The sequence below is a fragment of the Plodia interpunctella genome, chromosome 29 (genome assembly GCF_027563975.2).
Source record: "Plodia interpunctella isolate USDA-ARS_2022_Savannah chromosome 29, ilPloInte3.2, whole genome shotgun sequence".
NCBI lineage: Eukaryota > Metazoa > Arthropoda > Insecta > Lepidoptera > Pyralidae > Plodia > Plodia interpunctella.
This window is the reverse complement of record NC_071322.1, coordinates 1,852,468-1,871,427: the sequence shown is the minus strand read 5'-3', so window position 1 is coordinate 1,871,427 and position 18,960 is coordinate 1,852,468. Positions and strand designations below refer to the sequence as shown.

At 35.2% G+C, this 18,960-nt stretch overlaps 2 protein-coding genes across 18 annotated transcripts in view; one reads left to right on the top strand and one right to left on the bottom strand.

Annotated features, from left to right (window-relative positions):
* LOC128682010 (segmentation protein cap'n'collar-like) overlaps positions 1-18,960 on the bottom strand; it is a 111,218-nt gene that overhangs the window by 11,751 nt on the left and 80,507 nt on the right. For 12 of the 17 annotated variants that reach the window (XM_053766452.1, XM_053766450.1, XM_053766440.1 and 9 more), the window contains exons 8-12: positions 15,990-16,111; positions 15,184-15,269; positions 14,502-14,584; positions 13,017-13,119; positions 123-203 (exon numbers count right to left, since the gene is read on the bottom strand). In XM_053766452.1, coding sequence (XP_053622427.1) covers positions 123-203; positions 13,017-13,119; positions 14,502-14,584; positions 15,184-15,269; positions 15,990-16,111 — 475 coding nt within the window. The remainder of the gene's footprint in view (positions 1-122; positions 204-13,016; positions 13,120-14,501; positions 14,585-15,183; positions 15,270-15,989; positions 16,112-18,960) is intronic. The other 5 variants (XM_053766451.2, XM_053766443.2, XM_053766447.2 and 2 more) reach the window with 2 other exon arrangements.
* On the top strand, positions 5,044-6,010 carry LOC135310003 (histone H1, gonadal-like; the record flags this gene model as incomplete). Its single annotated transcript, XM_064436904.1, has 2 exons — positions 5,044-5,326; positions 5,434-6,010. Coding segments are annotated over 2 exons (549 nt in total), but the record flags the coding sequence as incomplete, so codon positions are not given.

The following is an 18,960-nucleotide window of genomic DNA, read 5'->3' as shown; positions in this document are numbered from 1 at the left end:
AAATTTTCCACGTCGCTTCAGTTTCCATGAAAATGTATTATTGGGACGAGCATGATTTGATTACTTCTCGGCATCGGCTCCCGACGAGGGAACTCCTCAACGGTGGAGTCTCCTAAACTCACCCGTCATCATCATGTGGGTGTGGTTGGGATGAGGCGCGTGGTGCGCGCTGGCCCCGTCCAGCATCCGCATGGTGTACATGCCTGCAACAAACATACAGACAGATTAAAATACATTATTATTATTATACAAGTCTATTTATTGGGATCGCTCCCGTGACGACCTCGGTGGCGCAGTGGTAAGGTTCTACCCACTGAACCGAGAGGTCCCGGGTTCGATCCCCGGTCGGGTCATGATGGAAAATGATCTTTTTCTCATTGGCCCGGGTCTTGGATGTTTATCTATATATGTATTTATTATAAAATATAGTATCGTTGAGTTAGTATCCCATAATACAAGTCTCGAACTTACTTTGGGGCTAGCTCAATCTGTGTGATTTGTCCCAATCAATATATTTATTATTTATTTATTTATTTACTTAATTTACGATAAAATATAGGAATTTTAAAATAAAATATAGCCTATAGCAATTTTGGATAATGTACCTTTCTAATAGTGAAAGAATTTTTGAAATCGGTTCGGTAGTTTCGGAGATTACCCGCCTCAAACATTTGTAAGTATGTGTCACAAACGCTTACCTCATTATAAGAATAGTATAGATTGCTAATATATATTTCTTATTTTAAACTCAAAAACATATGTAAATATCCAATTTTTATGTTTTCATGTCATGATTTTATGTACATGCGCGCGCGTCGCAGTTTGAATTTATTTAAGGCCATTTATTTTTGTTATAGAATTTACAGTGAACAGAGTTAAAAGTTAATATAGATATAAAATATTGTGTAAGCTATACTAAATTGTTCAAACACAAAGGCAAGATTATTTGTGAAACAAAGTTAAAAACCGCCGACTTTCAATATTCATTTCGCTAAAACTCTTGAGCGGCTGAACGATTCAATCAAACATATCTAAGAACCACCACATACAATTTAAACTATTTCATTATATCAATAATCAATATAAAAAAAAACGCATCCAAATCGGTTCACCCGTTGATGACCAACGGTGCCACGTACACAGACAGACCGACCACACTTAGCGGCCGAACTTATAACACCCCTCTTTTTGCGTCGGGGGTTAAAAACAAGAGACAATGACAGGTGGCGTAACCACTTGAGAGATAACATTTCTAATTCCTCTGCGCCTATGCATACTAATCTAATAAAAGAAAAGATTTGTGTTTTTGTTTGTAATTAAATTAACTCAAAAACCACTGTACCAATTTCGATGAAATTTGGCACAGAGACAGACGAAACCTTCAGGAGTAACATAGGCTACTTTAAATTATGCCGCCAGGCCATTTTTAAATTATGGTTTTACTCGATAAAACGGCGACATTGGCGTTGCGAAGCCGGGCGCACGATGAAGGACAAAAGATTAACGCTCTGTCCCATTTCTTCTCGTGTATTTCTAATATGCGCATCTCTTTCGTGTATCAGCGAAATACACTATTGGCGTATTTAGATCAGAATAAACGTACATTGGCCAGTTTGTATGTGGGCTTTTTATTACCGCAATTAAAAACTAGCAATGTACGCCGAAGACCGCCAGTTTGGCGAACCTTTGGCCGATTTATTTTATCATTTATTAAATTATTGATTTGAAAGAATTAAATTATTATATAAAATAATTATTGTTATACTGATTATGAAAAGTTGGCAATTTAAAAAAAAAAATCGGACGGCGAATTTCCATTTCACTACTGACGATTCGCATTGCGGCGTGGTTGTCGTCGCGTCACAACGGCGCACTGTGATTGGTCAGCTGCGTCTCACTGCGAATCGACTCGATAGTGTGACGTAAATAGCACACTGGTCTGGCATTGTAAAACTGCACTAGTTTGATTGATTACAAAGCCTAATCCAAACGCGTCAAATACTTGCCTATTACGATATTGTTATCTAAAATCATATAACAACAAAACACATAATTGTGGCACGTCATGCTTGGAACAACTCGGGCGGAATATATAGATCTATATGCGGTATCTATATGGTAGTAACAAGATAAGCTATCTTTATAGGGTTGCCTGTGTATAAAATAAAATGTTTAAATTTAGTTATTTTCAGAACTATTATTAGGTAAGCGTTTGTGAGTTTGTATGTTTGAGGCGGGTAATCTCCGAAACTACAGAACCGATTTCAAAAATTCTTTCACAATTAGAAAGGTACATTATCCAAGATTGCTATAGGCTATATTTTATCTCAAAATTCCAACGGGAGCGAAGCCCCAGGCAATACAATCTTCTATAGATTAGCCATATCTTCCATTTCTCTTATAAAAGAAAGAGAAACGCATATTAGGAATACGCGAGCCGAAGGGGGATAGACAGAGCTGTATCTTTTGTCCCTTATCGCGTGCCGCCTTTTATTAGGCCCAGCCTATTTTAGCGATTAAGTTCTGTCTCTCGTGGTAACACTCACAAGTGGTCTATAGATGTCTCGCTCTATGCAATACGGCGTCCAGGCAGAACCAATTTTCACTTAGCCTTTTTTAATTCTTGGTGTGGTGTGTCTGTTATTATAAACGGCAAAAATACTGTTCTCACTAGTAGCATAACAACTATACGTATATTTAGAAGACGGTTTTTATATTAACTGCATACAATATCAAATATTGAGAATCTCAGATAAGTAATTTTTAATACAAGAATCTCAATGTAAGAATATGTAAATATATCTCATTCTCATTCTCGGATTTATAAAAAAGAAATGCTCCGGTTTTGTGAGTTTATGAACAGCCAATGTGAAGTTAAAAAAATTAAATTGAAGTGACTCGCGTGTTCCATGTTCAAAATTTTAAATAGATTAATAGGTACATAATTTGTCGGCGACAAGAAAAAACTATATAGACGAAGGACAAGCCTAACAAAATGAGATAGAAGATTCCCATACAAATCCCCGGTCCAACCCGTCTAACCTCAAGTGACAGTTTGGTCGGGCACGTGATGAGAGGCAAAAGATTTTACTAATATGTAGAAATAATTACTAACAGCTCTCTCTCTGTCTACGCAATTCGTAAAATAAGCTGCGCCGAAATTAAAACTGACAAATCATAATTTACGTAGCAATGTACTCCCAAGTTCGAAGTGACTCTTTCACGAATATTTTTATATCGATTATAAAATTCACTAAGCGTTTTTAAACGATCACCGCCGAGAGGAACCGGCAAAGGTAATAGAACCGTCATAGAACGAAATGGGCTTTTTAGGTTTTGTATATAGAAGTTTTTTTTTAATTAAACTAAAAACAGTCAGTTATGTTTGTCGCTTATTATTTTTCTTAAAACACTGTTTCCAATTTTTAAATATTGTTCGAAGGGCTATGACGTATATTACATAAGTGTGACAGAAAAATCAACTCTCAACACTGATAGGTTTTAATATTTAAATATAATGATGACTTGGTTTTTTCCAATATATTTCTGATAACGCCTTATCTGTGAAGTTGACCTGGTAACCGTGACGCGACATATTTATATATGTATCGCTAATGAAAAAAAAATCGTTTTTATACCTTGTCAATGTGTGAACTTTGAATAATATTTTGAATACGACGTTTATATAATCATTCATTCGTTCATTCATATTATGGATTATCATTGCAGATGGAGAAAAGTGGGTAGGCTGAAATAAAAACCCACGCGGCACTCTTGTTGAGTGCAAAAACATTCAAAACAGACAAGCTCAAGAGTGCTGCAAGAGTTTTGCAGTCACCTCGCCCGTGCACTACCTGGAGGTCCTGGGTTCGATTTCCAGCGCGGGCAAATATTTGTATCTGCGATCACAAATATTAGTCTGCGGGTCTGGGTTGTCTGTTTCTGTGTCTAATGGACACAGCATTAGACTCGCGATAAGCTTAGTGCTTAGTGTGTTGAGTGTTGTCCATTTATTGAACACACTCGATAAGAAAGGAAAATCGTATCGATAAAGCGATATGTATGTCGAGAAAAATCCTATTTTATAACTGGAGATCTCGGACAGAAACACCAGGATTCTGTTAAAAAATATCTCAGTTAAATTTAATTTGATAAAATAATAAAATAAATATAATATAAAGACAATATCAACAAAAAGCTGTTTTGTAATTTTGATAAATAAAACATTGCATTTGGTCCGAAGGTTTAAAAAGTCATGGAAAATTTCAGTAAGCATTTTAAATGTGCATTTTGTTACAATCTTATAAAATATATTAGGACAAATCACACAGACTGAGCTAGCCCCAAAGTAAGTTCGGGACTTGTGTTACGGGATACTAACTCAACGAACTCAACTATGTTTTATAACAAATGCATATATAGATAAACATCCAAGACCCGGGCCAATCAGAAAAAGATCATTTTCCATCATGACCCGACCGGGGATCAACCCGGGACCCCTCGGTTCAGAGGAAAGCACTTTACCACTGCGCCACGGAGGTCGTCATAGTAACCTAAACCTTCCTCAGGAATTAATAATTGGTGAAAACAGTATAAAAATTTGTTCAAAAGTTTTTGAGTTTATCACGTTCATAAAGACAGATGCGACTTTACATACAGTTTCTCACGTCAAATTTATACTAATATTGCTATAAAAATACCTTTTTCTCAAAAAGCTACAAACTACTAATAGATAAAAAAGTAAAAATAATTGTTTAGTGTTTGTTTTGTGTGTATACTACAGCGAAAACCACTCACTCCACACGTAATCTTGAAAACTACTAGGTCAATTAAGATGTAATTTGGCAGTAAGGTGTGACCAAGAGACGTCCGCTAAATTTAGGAAAAATTAGGAAATTCTATCCGTAAGTTAGTGAACGCGGGAGAAGATTCGATCAAAAGCTAGTTCGCTAGAATGAGCGGAACCTCCTGGCACAAGTATAGGAGACGCCCACGATGTGCACACAAATTTGAATGCGTAATTAATTATCGTCGTATTGGTCCTCACAAAAGCCAAATCGACGCGCTAAGAAGAATTCAAAGTCAAGTCGACGCGCTAAGAAGAATTCAAAGTCAAGTCGACGCGCTAAGAAGAATTCAAAGTCAAGTCGACGCGCTAAGAAGAATTCAAAGTCAAGTCGACGCGCTAAGAAGAATTCAAAGTCAAGTCGACGCGCTAAGAAGAATTCAAAGTCAAGTCGACGCGCTAAGAAGAATTCAAAGTCAAGTCGATGCGCTAAGAAGAATTCAAAGTCAAGTCGACGCGCTAAGAAGAATTCAAAGTCAAGTCGACGCGCTAAGAAGAATTCAAAGTCAAGTCGATGCGCTAAGAAGAATTCAAAGTCAAGTCGACGCGCTAAGAAGAATTCAAAGTCAAGTCGACGCGCTAAGAAGAATTCAAAGTCAAGTCGCTAAGAAGAATTCAAAGTCAAGTCGACGCGCTAAGAAGAATTCAAAGTCAAGTCGCTAAGAAGAATTCAAAGTCAAGTCGATGCGCTAAGAAGAATTCAAAGTCAAGTCGATGCGCTAAGAAGAATTCAAAGTCAAGTCGATGCGCTAAGAAGAATTCAAAGTCAAGTCGATGCGCTAAGAAGAATTCAAAGTCAAGTCGATGCGCTAAGAAGAATTCAAAGTCAAGTCGACGCGCTAAGAAGAATTAACCTATTTCTTAGTATTCCAGACAGGATTGTGATTGGTATTGTGTTATTTACTCCTTTCCCTGTAAAGGAAATGTGGCCATAAAATGGTCTGACAATTAGGGATGTCGGCCGTGCGAAGTGGAGACGAAAATCAAGCTTCGACGCCGCTGAGGAAGCAGCCAGGAAAACGCTCAGATGAGAGACAGAGATAGTGCAATTTCGAATATAAATCATCCATCGATCATAATAATAAATCAAAAGAAAACTGTTGGGTTATGATACAACTAAGTCACGGGCTTTAATACCGATTCCACACTATCGCCGAACTCTGACAGATGTCGACGCGAATGTACATTGCTTAGTTTCTATGAGAGTGTTTATTTACCGCAATGAAAGCCCAGTGATGTATGAATCAGCAAATATGAATAAAGTTTGGAGAAGTTCCGCGATTATGTTTGCCGGCATCAGATCTTAGGTCTACACTCCTTTGGCAAAGAATGAAAAGCTATTCAGTTATTTGGTCTTATATTTTACTATAGTTTCATGGTTTAATATATTACGGTGAAGTTTGTTGCAACGCTTCTTCACCAGCGCTTTGGAAGTCGACGGTACACTTAGTTTCCAGTAAACTTTTGACGTCAATTACTATATACGTTGATTAAAGAATTTTGAATTTGAAATTGGAATATTAGAATGAGTTATTCAGTATTTCATTGTTAAAACAATACGCGAGCTTTTTTATCAAATGACTTGGTAACTATAAATAATGATTAGTTAAAGTAAAAAATTCAAAATTCAAAAATTCTTTATTTTTCTCCACAATCTATAAATACATTAACAAAGTAAACAATATGTTGCAAATTACATTTAATATTGTGAGAGACTGGTGCCTAAACCAAGCGGAGCTTGTATCTCAGTACACCAGCCTCTCCCCACTTGGTGTACATAGTGTCATATTGTTATTAAAAAGTAAAAAGTATAAAGAAAAACAATAAAACAACGAAAAGCAATCTATAAACAAATATATAACATAAGAAGAAAAGTTTTTAAATGATTTATGTAATTGCTCAAATTAAGCAATAGGCTGTAACAAATTTTCTGTACAATTAAAGTCGTTTATTGTCTCTATGAAAACAAATGAAATTTTAGAATTACTGTAAAACAAGCGATAAACAAGAAAATAATTAGCAAGGCCCACTTTAAAAATAAAAATGATTAAATTTATTTATATTAAGCTTACCATCATAAATTTTGTAGTAAGATCCTAGGTATTCCCCAGGGTCTGGATACATCAGGTGTGTTGCAAGATATGGCGGCACATGATAGAACGGTGCGTAGGGGTAAGCCACTGACAGATTCATTTTTAAATCTTAAAAAATCACCGCAATCCAATAACTTTTCCACTATATTGTATTCAATATACAATCTTTGAACTTCGCCGTAACACACAGCACATATATTTCGCGTATTAGTGTTTATTGAGAACTGACGTTGTATAGATATTCGACTGATAATTTTCCATTAATCTTTATCGTTATCTGCGCCCACGAAAAACAATGGCCACAATTCTTCACAAATTGTTTTTCTTTTGTATTTAAACCTCTAAATTATATCGGCCAGTTGTATTTTGATTCATAAATACATTTATAGCAATATGACTGGCAGCTTTATCTAATTAGTTCTATTTTTAATTTTTTACTATCATTAGTGTCTTGATATTCTTCGGTAATTCCACAGGGAAAATTCTATGACGTTCGTCAAACGAAACTAAATCATTATCAAATAGTGCGCTGTCTGTCGACAAATCCTTATAATTCCAAAACAAACAAGCACATGACTTTCCATTTTGAGATTACGTCAACACTAGAAGCCCTACACTCCCAAATGTCCTTGCCTATTTCACGGCACGTAAAAAAGTTTATATTTAAACGACCATAGACAATAATTGTATCGTTTTAATACAGAAACGGGAACTTTAAACAATGATTCACAAGTTGTCTTAGTTCTTCGCAAAGCGCAGCAAAATCTACAAAGGCAGATACAAGAATCTGAATTGTGCCCCCTTCTGCTCTTCTCAGTACGGTTATACAGAAAGTATGGCATGTATAGGCTTTTAAATTCCTGCTCAGGAAACAACTTCGTCCGTATTCAAGCAAAAAAAAAAACAAAAACACGACACTTGTTAACAGTTCGAACACTATTCACTTAGTCTCAAAGTTCAAGACGAAACACTAATGTCTTTTTGGAATATTGTTGTTTAAAACAGAGTTTATGAGTTAAATTTGTGATGTAATTCGCTCGACGAATCAATGTTTACAGCGAAACTCACTTGGATTTGTAATTCATTACAAATAGCCTATAGACGTATGAAAATATTCCCATTTTGGATGAAAATTTAATTTCAAAAGCGATCGAAGAATTCGAATTTCCTCTTGATAAAATGTGGCCAGTATTTTTTTTTTCTAAGATGCGATGAAAATGCTGGCCGATACGAATTTTAATTCGGAATTCAAACAGGGTAATGTCAGACGGAGCGCGGTAAAATAAGGCCTGCTTGGCAATCGCAGCGGCATAAAAGCGAGTTTGTTCAAACACAAGAATCCCTAAATACATAAGGTTGATATTGACGCGACAAATGTTATTTGGCGAAAACATGAAGATAAACTGTTTACTAACCAGATGAAATCGGTTATGTACAGGTGCATGTCCTCTCTTTATGCAATTATCTTTAATGTTTTTTTACAGACTTTATCGTTATTTACTTTATTTCTTTGAAAACACGGTCAGACTTTTTAAGAGTAATGTTTATGGTCTAGATACGGTTCAACAACACCTATATCATTAAAATTGTATTGAAAATTCGTTGTAAGGTGGAGTGGAATCTACACATAAATAAAAAAATACATAAACGTAATATACATCTGCAAATACTATATTATTTTAATGTCACGTAGATGTGATAAATTCATAGTAAAGATAATAGATATCAAATTAAAATTAGAATTGCATGTTTGCATTGAGGATATGCGCGGAAAATTCTTGAATGATAAAGTTGACTAGTCTCTAAGAAAATATAATGTTTTATATGTTTTATACATTAAAATAGGTTTAAATATCCAAATATCTCAAATAATACGTGAGGTATTTACTAGATTAATAAAGCATTGTATTATCTAACATAGATAAAATTTCTTACATAGTTTATGTACGACATTATTCGCAAATACGAGTATAATTTTATGAAAATAGAATAAGCATTTGGGTACCGCCGATAGGGAATGTAGACTTTTTAAAAATATTTAGAACACAAAACGTACTGGCCGTAGTTGGTTAGAAAAAAAACTAATGCCATATAAACATTGAACTGTTTTGTTAAAAAGTTAATTCGAACGTAGGTAGGTAATGCATTTGAATTTGAAATTCGCGTTCGGAACTACAGGCGTCTTCGCAGCCGCGTTGGCGCCAAATGACTGATCGTTTTTGTTTTAATGTGACGTCACCAGGGTCAAGCACACGATAGTGATGTGTAATACGTGACCGATTTAAAATATTTCAGTCAATTCAGTACATATAGCGTAGATAATAAGTTATTTAAAGTTAGTTTTAATTTTATTTCTTTAGTTTTATTACTTTTATAAAGACAAAAGCCTGCACCTTGCATTGTAAAAGTAAATATTAAAAAAAGAGAATTTATTATTACAATACAAAACTCGGTTCACAGACTGTTTACCATTTACTTTACGTGCGCAATTCAGGATCAGCCTAAGAATATTGATACAATTTAACTGCGCACGAAATCTGATTCACAGCACGGTAAGTATTTATGAATCATATTATGTATTTATAACCATGATTTATAATGAAATAATCGACGGGTATTTCCCGGGCTCCCACTCCCCGTCAAAAGCTTCGAACTTACTTTGGGGCTAACTCAATGTGTGTGATTTGTCCTTATATATTTATTTATTGTTATTTATTAAAGCTAACTGGACTACTACATCACAACATTCCAATTTCCATTTTTAAATATTAAAAAAAAATCTATGCTAAGCGAGAGCTTGTCAATATGACAGTCGAGTCAGTTATTTGAGTTCTATATAAAACACGAATCATTTTCTGTATGACCCAAAGGTTGACTATTAGATAAGTAATGCTTTTAGCATGAATTGTATTTATTTTTTGATGCTTTAGTTGAACATCTCGACGATATAATATAATTTTTGCTAAATCATATAAACATTGTAAACACACACATTGCTAAGTGAACACCAAATATATGTTTGTATATATGTAATTTACTATATTTACATGTGTAGTGTAGTAATTAAGATTACATATAAGTAGTATTTTTATTGGCTACAGATATTATATAGTATATTGCCAATAAAAAATATTTTATTTTATTACAAACGTACCATACGATTTTGAAAATATATAAAAATAGGTTATTGTTGACAATATTATTGGTTCTCTTATCTAAAGAGGGCTAAAAAGTAATATCACATCCACCATGCCTTCTAAGAAAAAGGTGACGCGTATTATGTTATGATAGAACTTTTATCTACACATAGCATGAAATGATCCGAACGGAAATGATAAAACGATTTGCAACTACTTAGCTAATCTAACATATAATGCAATGAAAACAATGACTATTTGACTATTGGCTGTATATTATTATGGGATCATATCAGAAAAAAATAAAAATCTAAATAAAAATCATTATGAGAAAAAAAATAAAAAGTTAAAAGTGATTCGAAATTTGAATATTCTACTCACGTGACTTTGATATTCGAATCCTTACTTAAGCATTGGCGCGAACAATGTTAGTCTGTTCTTTTTTTAAATTATTAATACTGGCCGACGAGTGGTGCGTGGCAGTGACAATGCAGAATGTTATCAACGTTTAAAAAAAAATGATTAAGCTTCTGTATTACAAGATGACAGGTTTTTAACTCTGTTTTGAGGTAATGATGTCTTTTGTAAATTTTGTTATCACTAAGTTTTATCTCTATTATTTATCAGAAACAAAATAAATAGTAGTATGACATTTTTTTAGATGGTTTGGTTTTTTGTTGAACAATTCGAATGAATTGTAATGTTTTATTTTATTGTTATGTTAGGTTATTAGGGCGATTTGTGTGCTTTATTATAGTGTCTATCTATATTCTATACTATTAAAATATAGAGGTACACGTTTGCGAGTTTGTATGTTTGATGCGGGTAATCTCCGAAACTACCGAACCGATTTTTAAAATTTTTTCACCATTAGAAAGGTACATTATCCAAGATTGCTATAGGCTATTATATATTTTATCAGAAAATTCCCACGGGAGGGAAGCCCCGGGCAACATCTAGTTTTTAATATTGCTTTGACTTGAGTAGCGACTAGTCCAATAGGAAATATGACGAATTATATTATAATAAATGAAAATTAAAAATTCAATTCCCAATCTAATTTAAGAACTTTAATGGTAAGTATTATAGTTTTCTATATACAATGTGGTACAAATGAAGCGGTGGTGGTGTAATGGTTAAGACGCCCGCCTGTGGATCGAAAGGTCTCAGGTTCGAAATCTACTCGTGCCACATGAGTTTGTATAACAATCTGACTCATGTATCAACGACCACCACTTGCTTCCGGTGAAGGAAAACATCGTGAGGAAACCTGCACACTGGTTGATTATTAACTTATGTGTGAAACGGAGAAGGCAATGGCAAACCACTCCATTAATAATGCCAAGAAAGTTGTTGTGTGTGTTTCATTCCACGTAATGACCACGACCCTCAACCATGAGGAATACGACTATGAAGAAGATAATACAATGTGGTCACAGTTTCAACGGATTTCAATTAGTGGTGGAAATTGCCAGGAATATTCCTGATCCAAGGAAAGTTTTCTGAAAACTTCCAAAAACTGCCGGCAACTTTGGAAGTTTTCAAATAATATGTTCTACTCACTACAGCATAATATGCCTTACCGAACACTGCTTTATTTTATTATTGTATAATTATATTGTCTGTAGCTTTTATGTCACTGAACTATACAAACATTAAATCTAGTTTTTATTACATCGAAAAATTGCTGAAATTTACAAATAATACCTATGTCTTCGACAATTAAAATAAATAAATAAAATAAATAAATAAATAAATAAATAAATAAATATATTGGGACAAATCACACAGATTGAGCTAGTCCCAAAGTAAGTTCGAGACTTGTGTTATGGGATACTAACTCAACGATACTATATTTTATAATAAATACATATATAAATAAACATCCAAGACCCGGGCCAATCAGAAAAAGATCGTTTTCCATCATGACCCGACCGGGGATCGAACCCGGGACCTCTCGGTTCAGTGGCAAGAACCTTACCACTGCGCCACCGAGGTCGTCAATTGTCGAAGACATAGGTATTATTATATTTAAATTTCAGCAATTTTTCGATGTATTGATATGTAGTCTTATATTTGAAATGCACTCGCTCGATGCCATTTAAACCCTGATCGATGTTATTGTAAAAAAAAAGGATTATGAAAACTACCAAAATTAGTAGTAAAATTATTAACTTTGGAAGATTTCGCGTACATTTCTCGAAACATTCCTGGCAATGGTAACTTTCAAAGTTACAGAAACTTTCGGTAATTTTCATCTCATCATCAATCGTCACCGTTTTCGATTTAGTGAACTGTGTCTACGTTGTGTAACAGAAAACTGTCTGACAAAATTCTTTATTTTTGGCGTGGCAATTAATTTAATGTAATTTTCGCTAAGTATGAGTGTGTGTGGACAAAGCGCCTTATGCGAGCTCCACGCTGTCGCCGAACTCGGACACACGCCGACGCGAATGCGTGAACATTGCGTAGTCAGTATGAGTGCTTGTATTTACCGCAATGGAAAACCAGCAATGTATACTGAATCCGCCAAAGTTTGGTGAACTGTTCGACGGCAGTGGGGAACCGGCATTAAACAAAATCTTTAATCCCTGTATCACCTTTTAGTTGATTGGTAGACAAGTTTATTTGTTAGACAAATTTAAAAAAAAGCCCGACTTTCAATATTCACTTCGCTACAACTTTTGAACGGCTGAATAAATTTTCATGAAACATGGCTAAGAACACTCGGGATAAAAATAATTTTATAGATAACTATAACACAAAAAAACTAAACTAAAATCGGCATATCCGTTTGGGAGCTACGACGGTACAGACAGACACGTTAAACTTATAACACCCCAACAACACTCTTTTTGCGTCAGGGGTTAAAAAGTCCTCAATATTAGCGCACTTTTTATATATTTTTAAAATCAAATAAAAAAAAAATAGGGTACTGACCTTCGTTCATTGCCATGTCCATGAGTTGCAGATCCTCATCGTTGAGGATGGACTGCAGGAACCCATCCTGGTTCGACGGTGGCGCCATCTCGCTCGTCGTGTTCTGCAAAACAAAAACGTTGATATGAATATGTTGTTGTCATGGATTTAGTAAGTAGTTGTACGGAGTACCTTCTTCTATTCCGTGGTTGTTGTTTCATTAGGGGAATGTCCCCATCAATGTCATTTTGACGTCCGTCAACAGACAACGTGGAAATAGTCTGAAGTTTCGACGTACGTCAACGCAAGTCTTTGTCAGAATCTATATAAAACAACGGAGCGCGACTGAGCAATGGCTGTTTAGCATATTAGGTTGGATGGTTAGAATTCAAAAAATAATATGTGCATTACATATTTTACTGCACTTAAAATCTAGTTAAACTAATAAAAAGGGCTATATAAACGTATAACGCCCTCTACATTTTGTAGATTAAAGTTCAACTGATAGTCAGTGGCGCCGCTTGCGGGCAGTAGCGGAACTAAATTAGGAAAAACGCGATAGGAAGACGCGGCTTAAAAATTGTATACCTTTACTTAATATAAAAAACGAGTTCGCGTTCCCCTGTCGCGTCTGTCTGTATGAACGCGATTCAAAAACTACCGGACGGATTTTTGTACGGTTTTCACCGATAGATAGAGTGGTTGTTGAGGAATCTTCCGAAAGGATTTTGTACGGTTTTCACCGATAGATAGAGTGGTTCTTGAGTAATCTTCATTAATAAATTTAAGAACAAGGTTCTTGTCTGTACACCTCGCCATAGATTTTACCTCCTATACGACACGAGGTTTGCTCAGAATTTTATTTAATCTATGTATGCCCTTCTCAGCTTTCCTTTCCTTCTTCTAGCGTCAATTTTTCCTTCGCTCATATTGTAACTTCCTCACTAATATTATAAATGCGAAAGTAGGTTTGTTCGTTACCTCTTCACGTTCTATCTACTCAACCAATCTTCTTGAAATTTTGCACATGTTAGAAAAGTAATCGATGACATAAAAGATCAGCCGAGATTGCACAAGATTATTATATTTTGTTGAGAGTGAAAAACGTATTCAGCCTAAAAATTCAAATTCAAATCATTTATTCAGAAATTAGACCTTCACAGGCACTTTTTCTCGTCAATCTTTATGTTTATAGTTATTTCTCACAAGCTACAAACTACTGGCATTTCGGAACGACCACTGCTGAGAAGAAATGCCGAAAGAAACTCATTTGAACAGTGTTGACGGAGGGAGCGAGAAGTCAATATTACATTTTTTATTTTTCCACTTTTTGACACATTTGACCATATAGTCCAACAGCACACATGTAGTTTCAAGTACGGAGAAGAACATAGGGTACCTTTCACCCCGGAATACTGTTCCCGTGGGAAATTCACGCACAATTTATAATTTTGATTATGTTTTTGAAGTGAAGCCGGGACGTGACGGTAGTATAAGACAAATCACCTGGTAATATATGGGTTCATGTTGCTGCGGGTGATGTGCGGCTTCCACCTTGTAGGCGCCCTCTAGCGGAGCCGCCGCGCCTGCTGACGGTACAACAAGTTTAAACGGATTTGTTATACATGTCACACATGTTTTTTAACTTATTTTTGAAAATATTAATGAGATGAAAAATTCTGGTATCAACAACAACAAGTTAACAAGTATAAAAAGTTTTTATTATACTAGTTTTTGCCCACATCTTCGTATGTTACAAAAAAATCCGTTGTCCCTTAGGAATTTCAGGAAATACCTTTCTTAGTGCTCCCCTACACAGTCCTAAGAACCGCGTGAGTTTCATTCATTGTGTAATCTCGTTTATTCTTTAAGAACAATGATGAACAGTATGTTTACCAATTTTCTGCTTTTTATTTTGATATTTTTAAGTTTCATATTTTACCCCCCCTTTTGAAGGAGTTGAGGGTTAATTTTCAGAAAAATCTGAAACATTTATTAATTTGTTGTATTGTACTAATATTATAAAGAGAAAAGATGTGTATTTTTGTTTGTAATGAATAAATTAAAAAACGACTGGGCCGATTTCGATATAACTTTCACAGACATAGACAAAACCTTCAAGAGTGTTAGGCTACTTTTTACTATGGTTTTAGTTTATAATGTGAACGTTTTAATGGACAATATTTACCATAAGCGTCGGGGTGTTTGTCAGGCACCGTCGACAGCGGCGTGTGGTGGTAGTTCGGAGCATAACCTCCCGCCGCTGCGTGGCCGCTGTAATAGACAGACAGACATGATATAAGTTGCATATGTTGCAATCAAAACTCTTATCCGGTCAAAATTCACTTTTAACCAACGGAATCAGACAAAACTACTTTTGACTGAAGAGCTTGGTCAAAAGTAGTTTTGACTGACCACAACAGTCAAAAGTGCTATTGACCAACCTCTTTAATAAGTCTTAAAATTATTACGTAGGTACATAAAACTTAGTTACCTACCTACAAATATTACAAATATTAGTCGACATAATTGACGACCTCGGTGGCGCAGTGGTAAAGTTCTTGCATCTGAAGCGAGAGGTCCAGGTTCGATCCCCGGTTGGGTTGGAAAATTATCCTTTTCAGATCAACCCGTGTCTTGGTTGTTTATATATATATGTATTTGTTATAAAATATAGTATCGTTGAGTTAGTATCCCATAACACAAGTCTCGAACTTACTTTGGGGCTAGCTCAATCTGTGTGATTTGTCCTAATATTTTATATAATATATTATGTTGTAATAATAAAATTAGTAAATACTAGATGTTGCCCGGGGCTTCGCTCCCGTGGACATTTTGAGATAAAATATAGCCTATATCGATCTCGTATAATGTACCATTCTAATGGTGAAAGATTTTCTTGAAATCGGTTCGGTAGTTGCGTTCGGTGGTTACCCGCCTCAAACACACAAACGCTTACCTCTTTATAATTATAGTAAATGTGTAGGGGCCAACCTGATATTATGATGTGGGTGCTGCGGCTGGTGGTAGTGATACTGCTCCGGCGGGGGCGGGATGGTCAGCAGCGAGGCGAGGTCCTGCCACCGCTGCTCTACCGACATAGAGCGCATTAGAGACTGCAACGGACACGATACACACTCTTTATAGCACCAACAATAACGTACTCCTTAATGTACCACGAAAAGGGAGACAATTAAAATTACTATGATAATATTTATATATGTATAATATATATTATATACCTACTATAATATATAATTATCATGTTGATTCTATGATAAAATAAAATGATTACATTAAAATTAAGGACCTGTATCAACACACCACTACTTGATAAAATATCATAGTGTAATCTGACAGATAAACCTAACCTGCTAGATAAATTGTGCCTGATGCGAATGGCCAGCTAGCCGTAAACAACATAATGTGAAACAATTTTAAAATCTTATCGATATGTCACATAAAGACTATCAGATATTTTATCAGCAAGCAGTGTCAGCAAGCCTGTGGTGTCCCACGGCTGGGCAAAGGCGATCCATCTCTGTCCATGGCGTAACTTATTGTAAATATAATAAATAAGTTAACTTAATATAATAACTTAGAATGAATATAATAAAATGCTTTATCTAGCGTAGCATAATATATATAAAATGCTTTATCTAGCGTAGCATAATATGTATAAAATGCTTTATCTAGCGTAGCATAATATGTATAAAATGCTTTATCTAGCGTAGCATTATATGTCTAAAATGCTTTATCTAGCGTAGCATTATATGTATAAAATGCTTTATCTAGCGTAGCATTATATGTCTAAAATGCTTTATCTAGCGTAGCATTATATGTATAAAATGCTTTATCTAGCGTAGCATAATATGCGTAAAATTTTCGCTAGTAATTGAAATAAATGGAACGGTAATGGCGGCGCTAGTGAGCCGAGAGACCTTATACGATTGTATACATTATATGACATATCTATATAGCTACCTGGTTAGAAACCACACACAATAATTTGTACCAGTCAAAAATACTGACAACAACATCAAAAGTATTGTAGGACAACTGGAAGTAGGAGAAATCTAACTTGCAAGCAGCTAAGCCGAATGGATCGTTTCCGCACAGATTGATCATTTACTAGACGTATCATTTCTATATTATGCGATAAGTGTTACTTTCTGTAAAGTAATGCGAATGAGCAGCGCCTAGACAAACTATTACTTGGTTTTAGGTGCTATAGTGTTTATAACTGTATTTTGTTTGTTTGAAATAAATAAACAAAATAAATTACAAACAGACAAGTACACATCGGGACAGGTGAAACTAAATAAAAGCTTGTAACGCGTCGAATTGTGATAGTAATGACGCTACGCAGCCATTTCTCCGAAACACTCACAACAGACGCTCGAAAAGCAGCTAGTCACCCGGAATCTGACTAAGAAAAAGTTAATATTTGATCCGTCATCGTTGTAAATGCAACAATTCATATTTAATCAATAATTTTGATGGTAGCGGTCAAATCTCGCGGATTGACTCGAAAATCATAAAAAAATACCAATACTGTGCCGTTATGTTTGACGTTTTAATATTTGCACGCCATCTTGTTTACAATTTCGCGGGCATTTTGAAATTTCTATGGTATAGTCGGAAAGACAGATTTAGTTTATGCAAAGGAAAGTTAAACGACATTTACATGTATGTTTACAACGTAAACAATTGCGCATTCACAATTTAAATCTTATTGTGTAAATAACAATGAATGTTCTGTTTACTGCTGTTATTTAATTTAACCTGACACTTGCGAAAAGAATATATCTATAATAGAAAATACAGTACTGTCGAGTATTCATTCGTTGTATAGAGAAATTTAAGTGGCCATCGAAAAATCTTAACCTAAATAAAATACGTAGTTTCGAGACGACTAATATGCAACAGATGCCATTCTTGAACGAGTAAACCAACACTTAAAATGAACATTTCCAATAGGTGAAATCTGGGTATTAGCTCAACACTTGTAAAACTACGCACATTCTGTCAACAATTCTTGTCTATGCCCAGGTTTTGTTTGTCTATGGTGTTATTTGTTTTTGGCACGCGAGCGGAATGAGAGCGGCCGCGGCACGGGATGAGTGTTCCACGTTTGAAATTTCGAATTTTATAACGAAACAAATATTTGAGTTTTGTTCAAATATTTGTCTGCCAGCTTCTGTACTTACTTAATTGTAGAAAATTGGCAGTTAAAAGTGCCTTAGAACAACGATAGAGGACCCTGGGCTCCAACGCCAGAAGTAAAAGACATTTGTACAAAGTCGTCTGGGTACTGGTTGTGTTGCGGTTGAAGGGCGAGAGAGGCGGTGTGATCACAGGGTACTGTGGCAAAAGATCCTAGCACACAAAGTTGGCAACACGCGTTGGACACACCTGCAGGCCTACCATCAACTTTTACAGAACGATTCCAATGTAACTCAGTTCAATTTAGGAACCTAAAATGAATCGCATTCATACTAAAAATCAAGTCGATGGTACGAATTTGCGATGCAGTTCAGTTTAGGTCGTAAAGTGGATCGCGTTAAGAGATGATGGTGAACCCCCTGGCGTTGCAGGCAGGTGGGCCGTATGCCTGTTTGGTAGTAAAAAAAGCTCTCCGTAACTAAGTAGAGAACAGAAGAAATGTTGTAAAACTCATATCGTAAACTTTCGTGCAATTCACAAGTCTATAAAGAATTTTTATTGGTGACAATCGTATTTCTTACTCGTAAATAATTTATATGATTGACTACAGCTTAATTGAAAATGGGGGCTATATATAGTATTTATAGTATTTTTCCGATTAAAATATTTTACATCCAATAAAATAGTATATGACGTGCCGACCGTACTAATCTGTGATTCACTTTTGATTTTCAAATTTTCAACCCCCATTATAGGTATTTGGGGGTTGATATTTGAAAAAAATAATCTATGTTTGTAG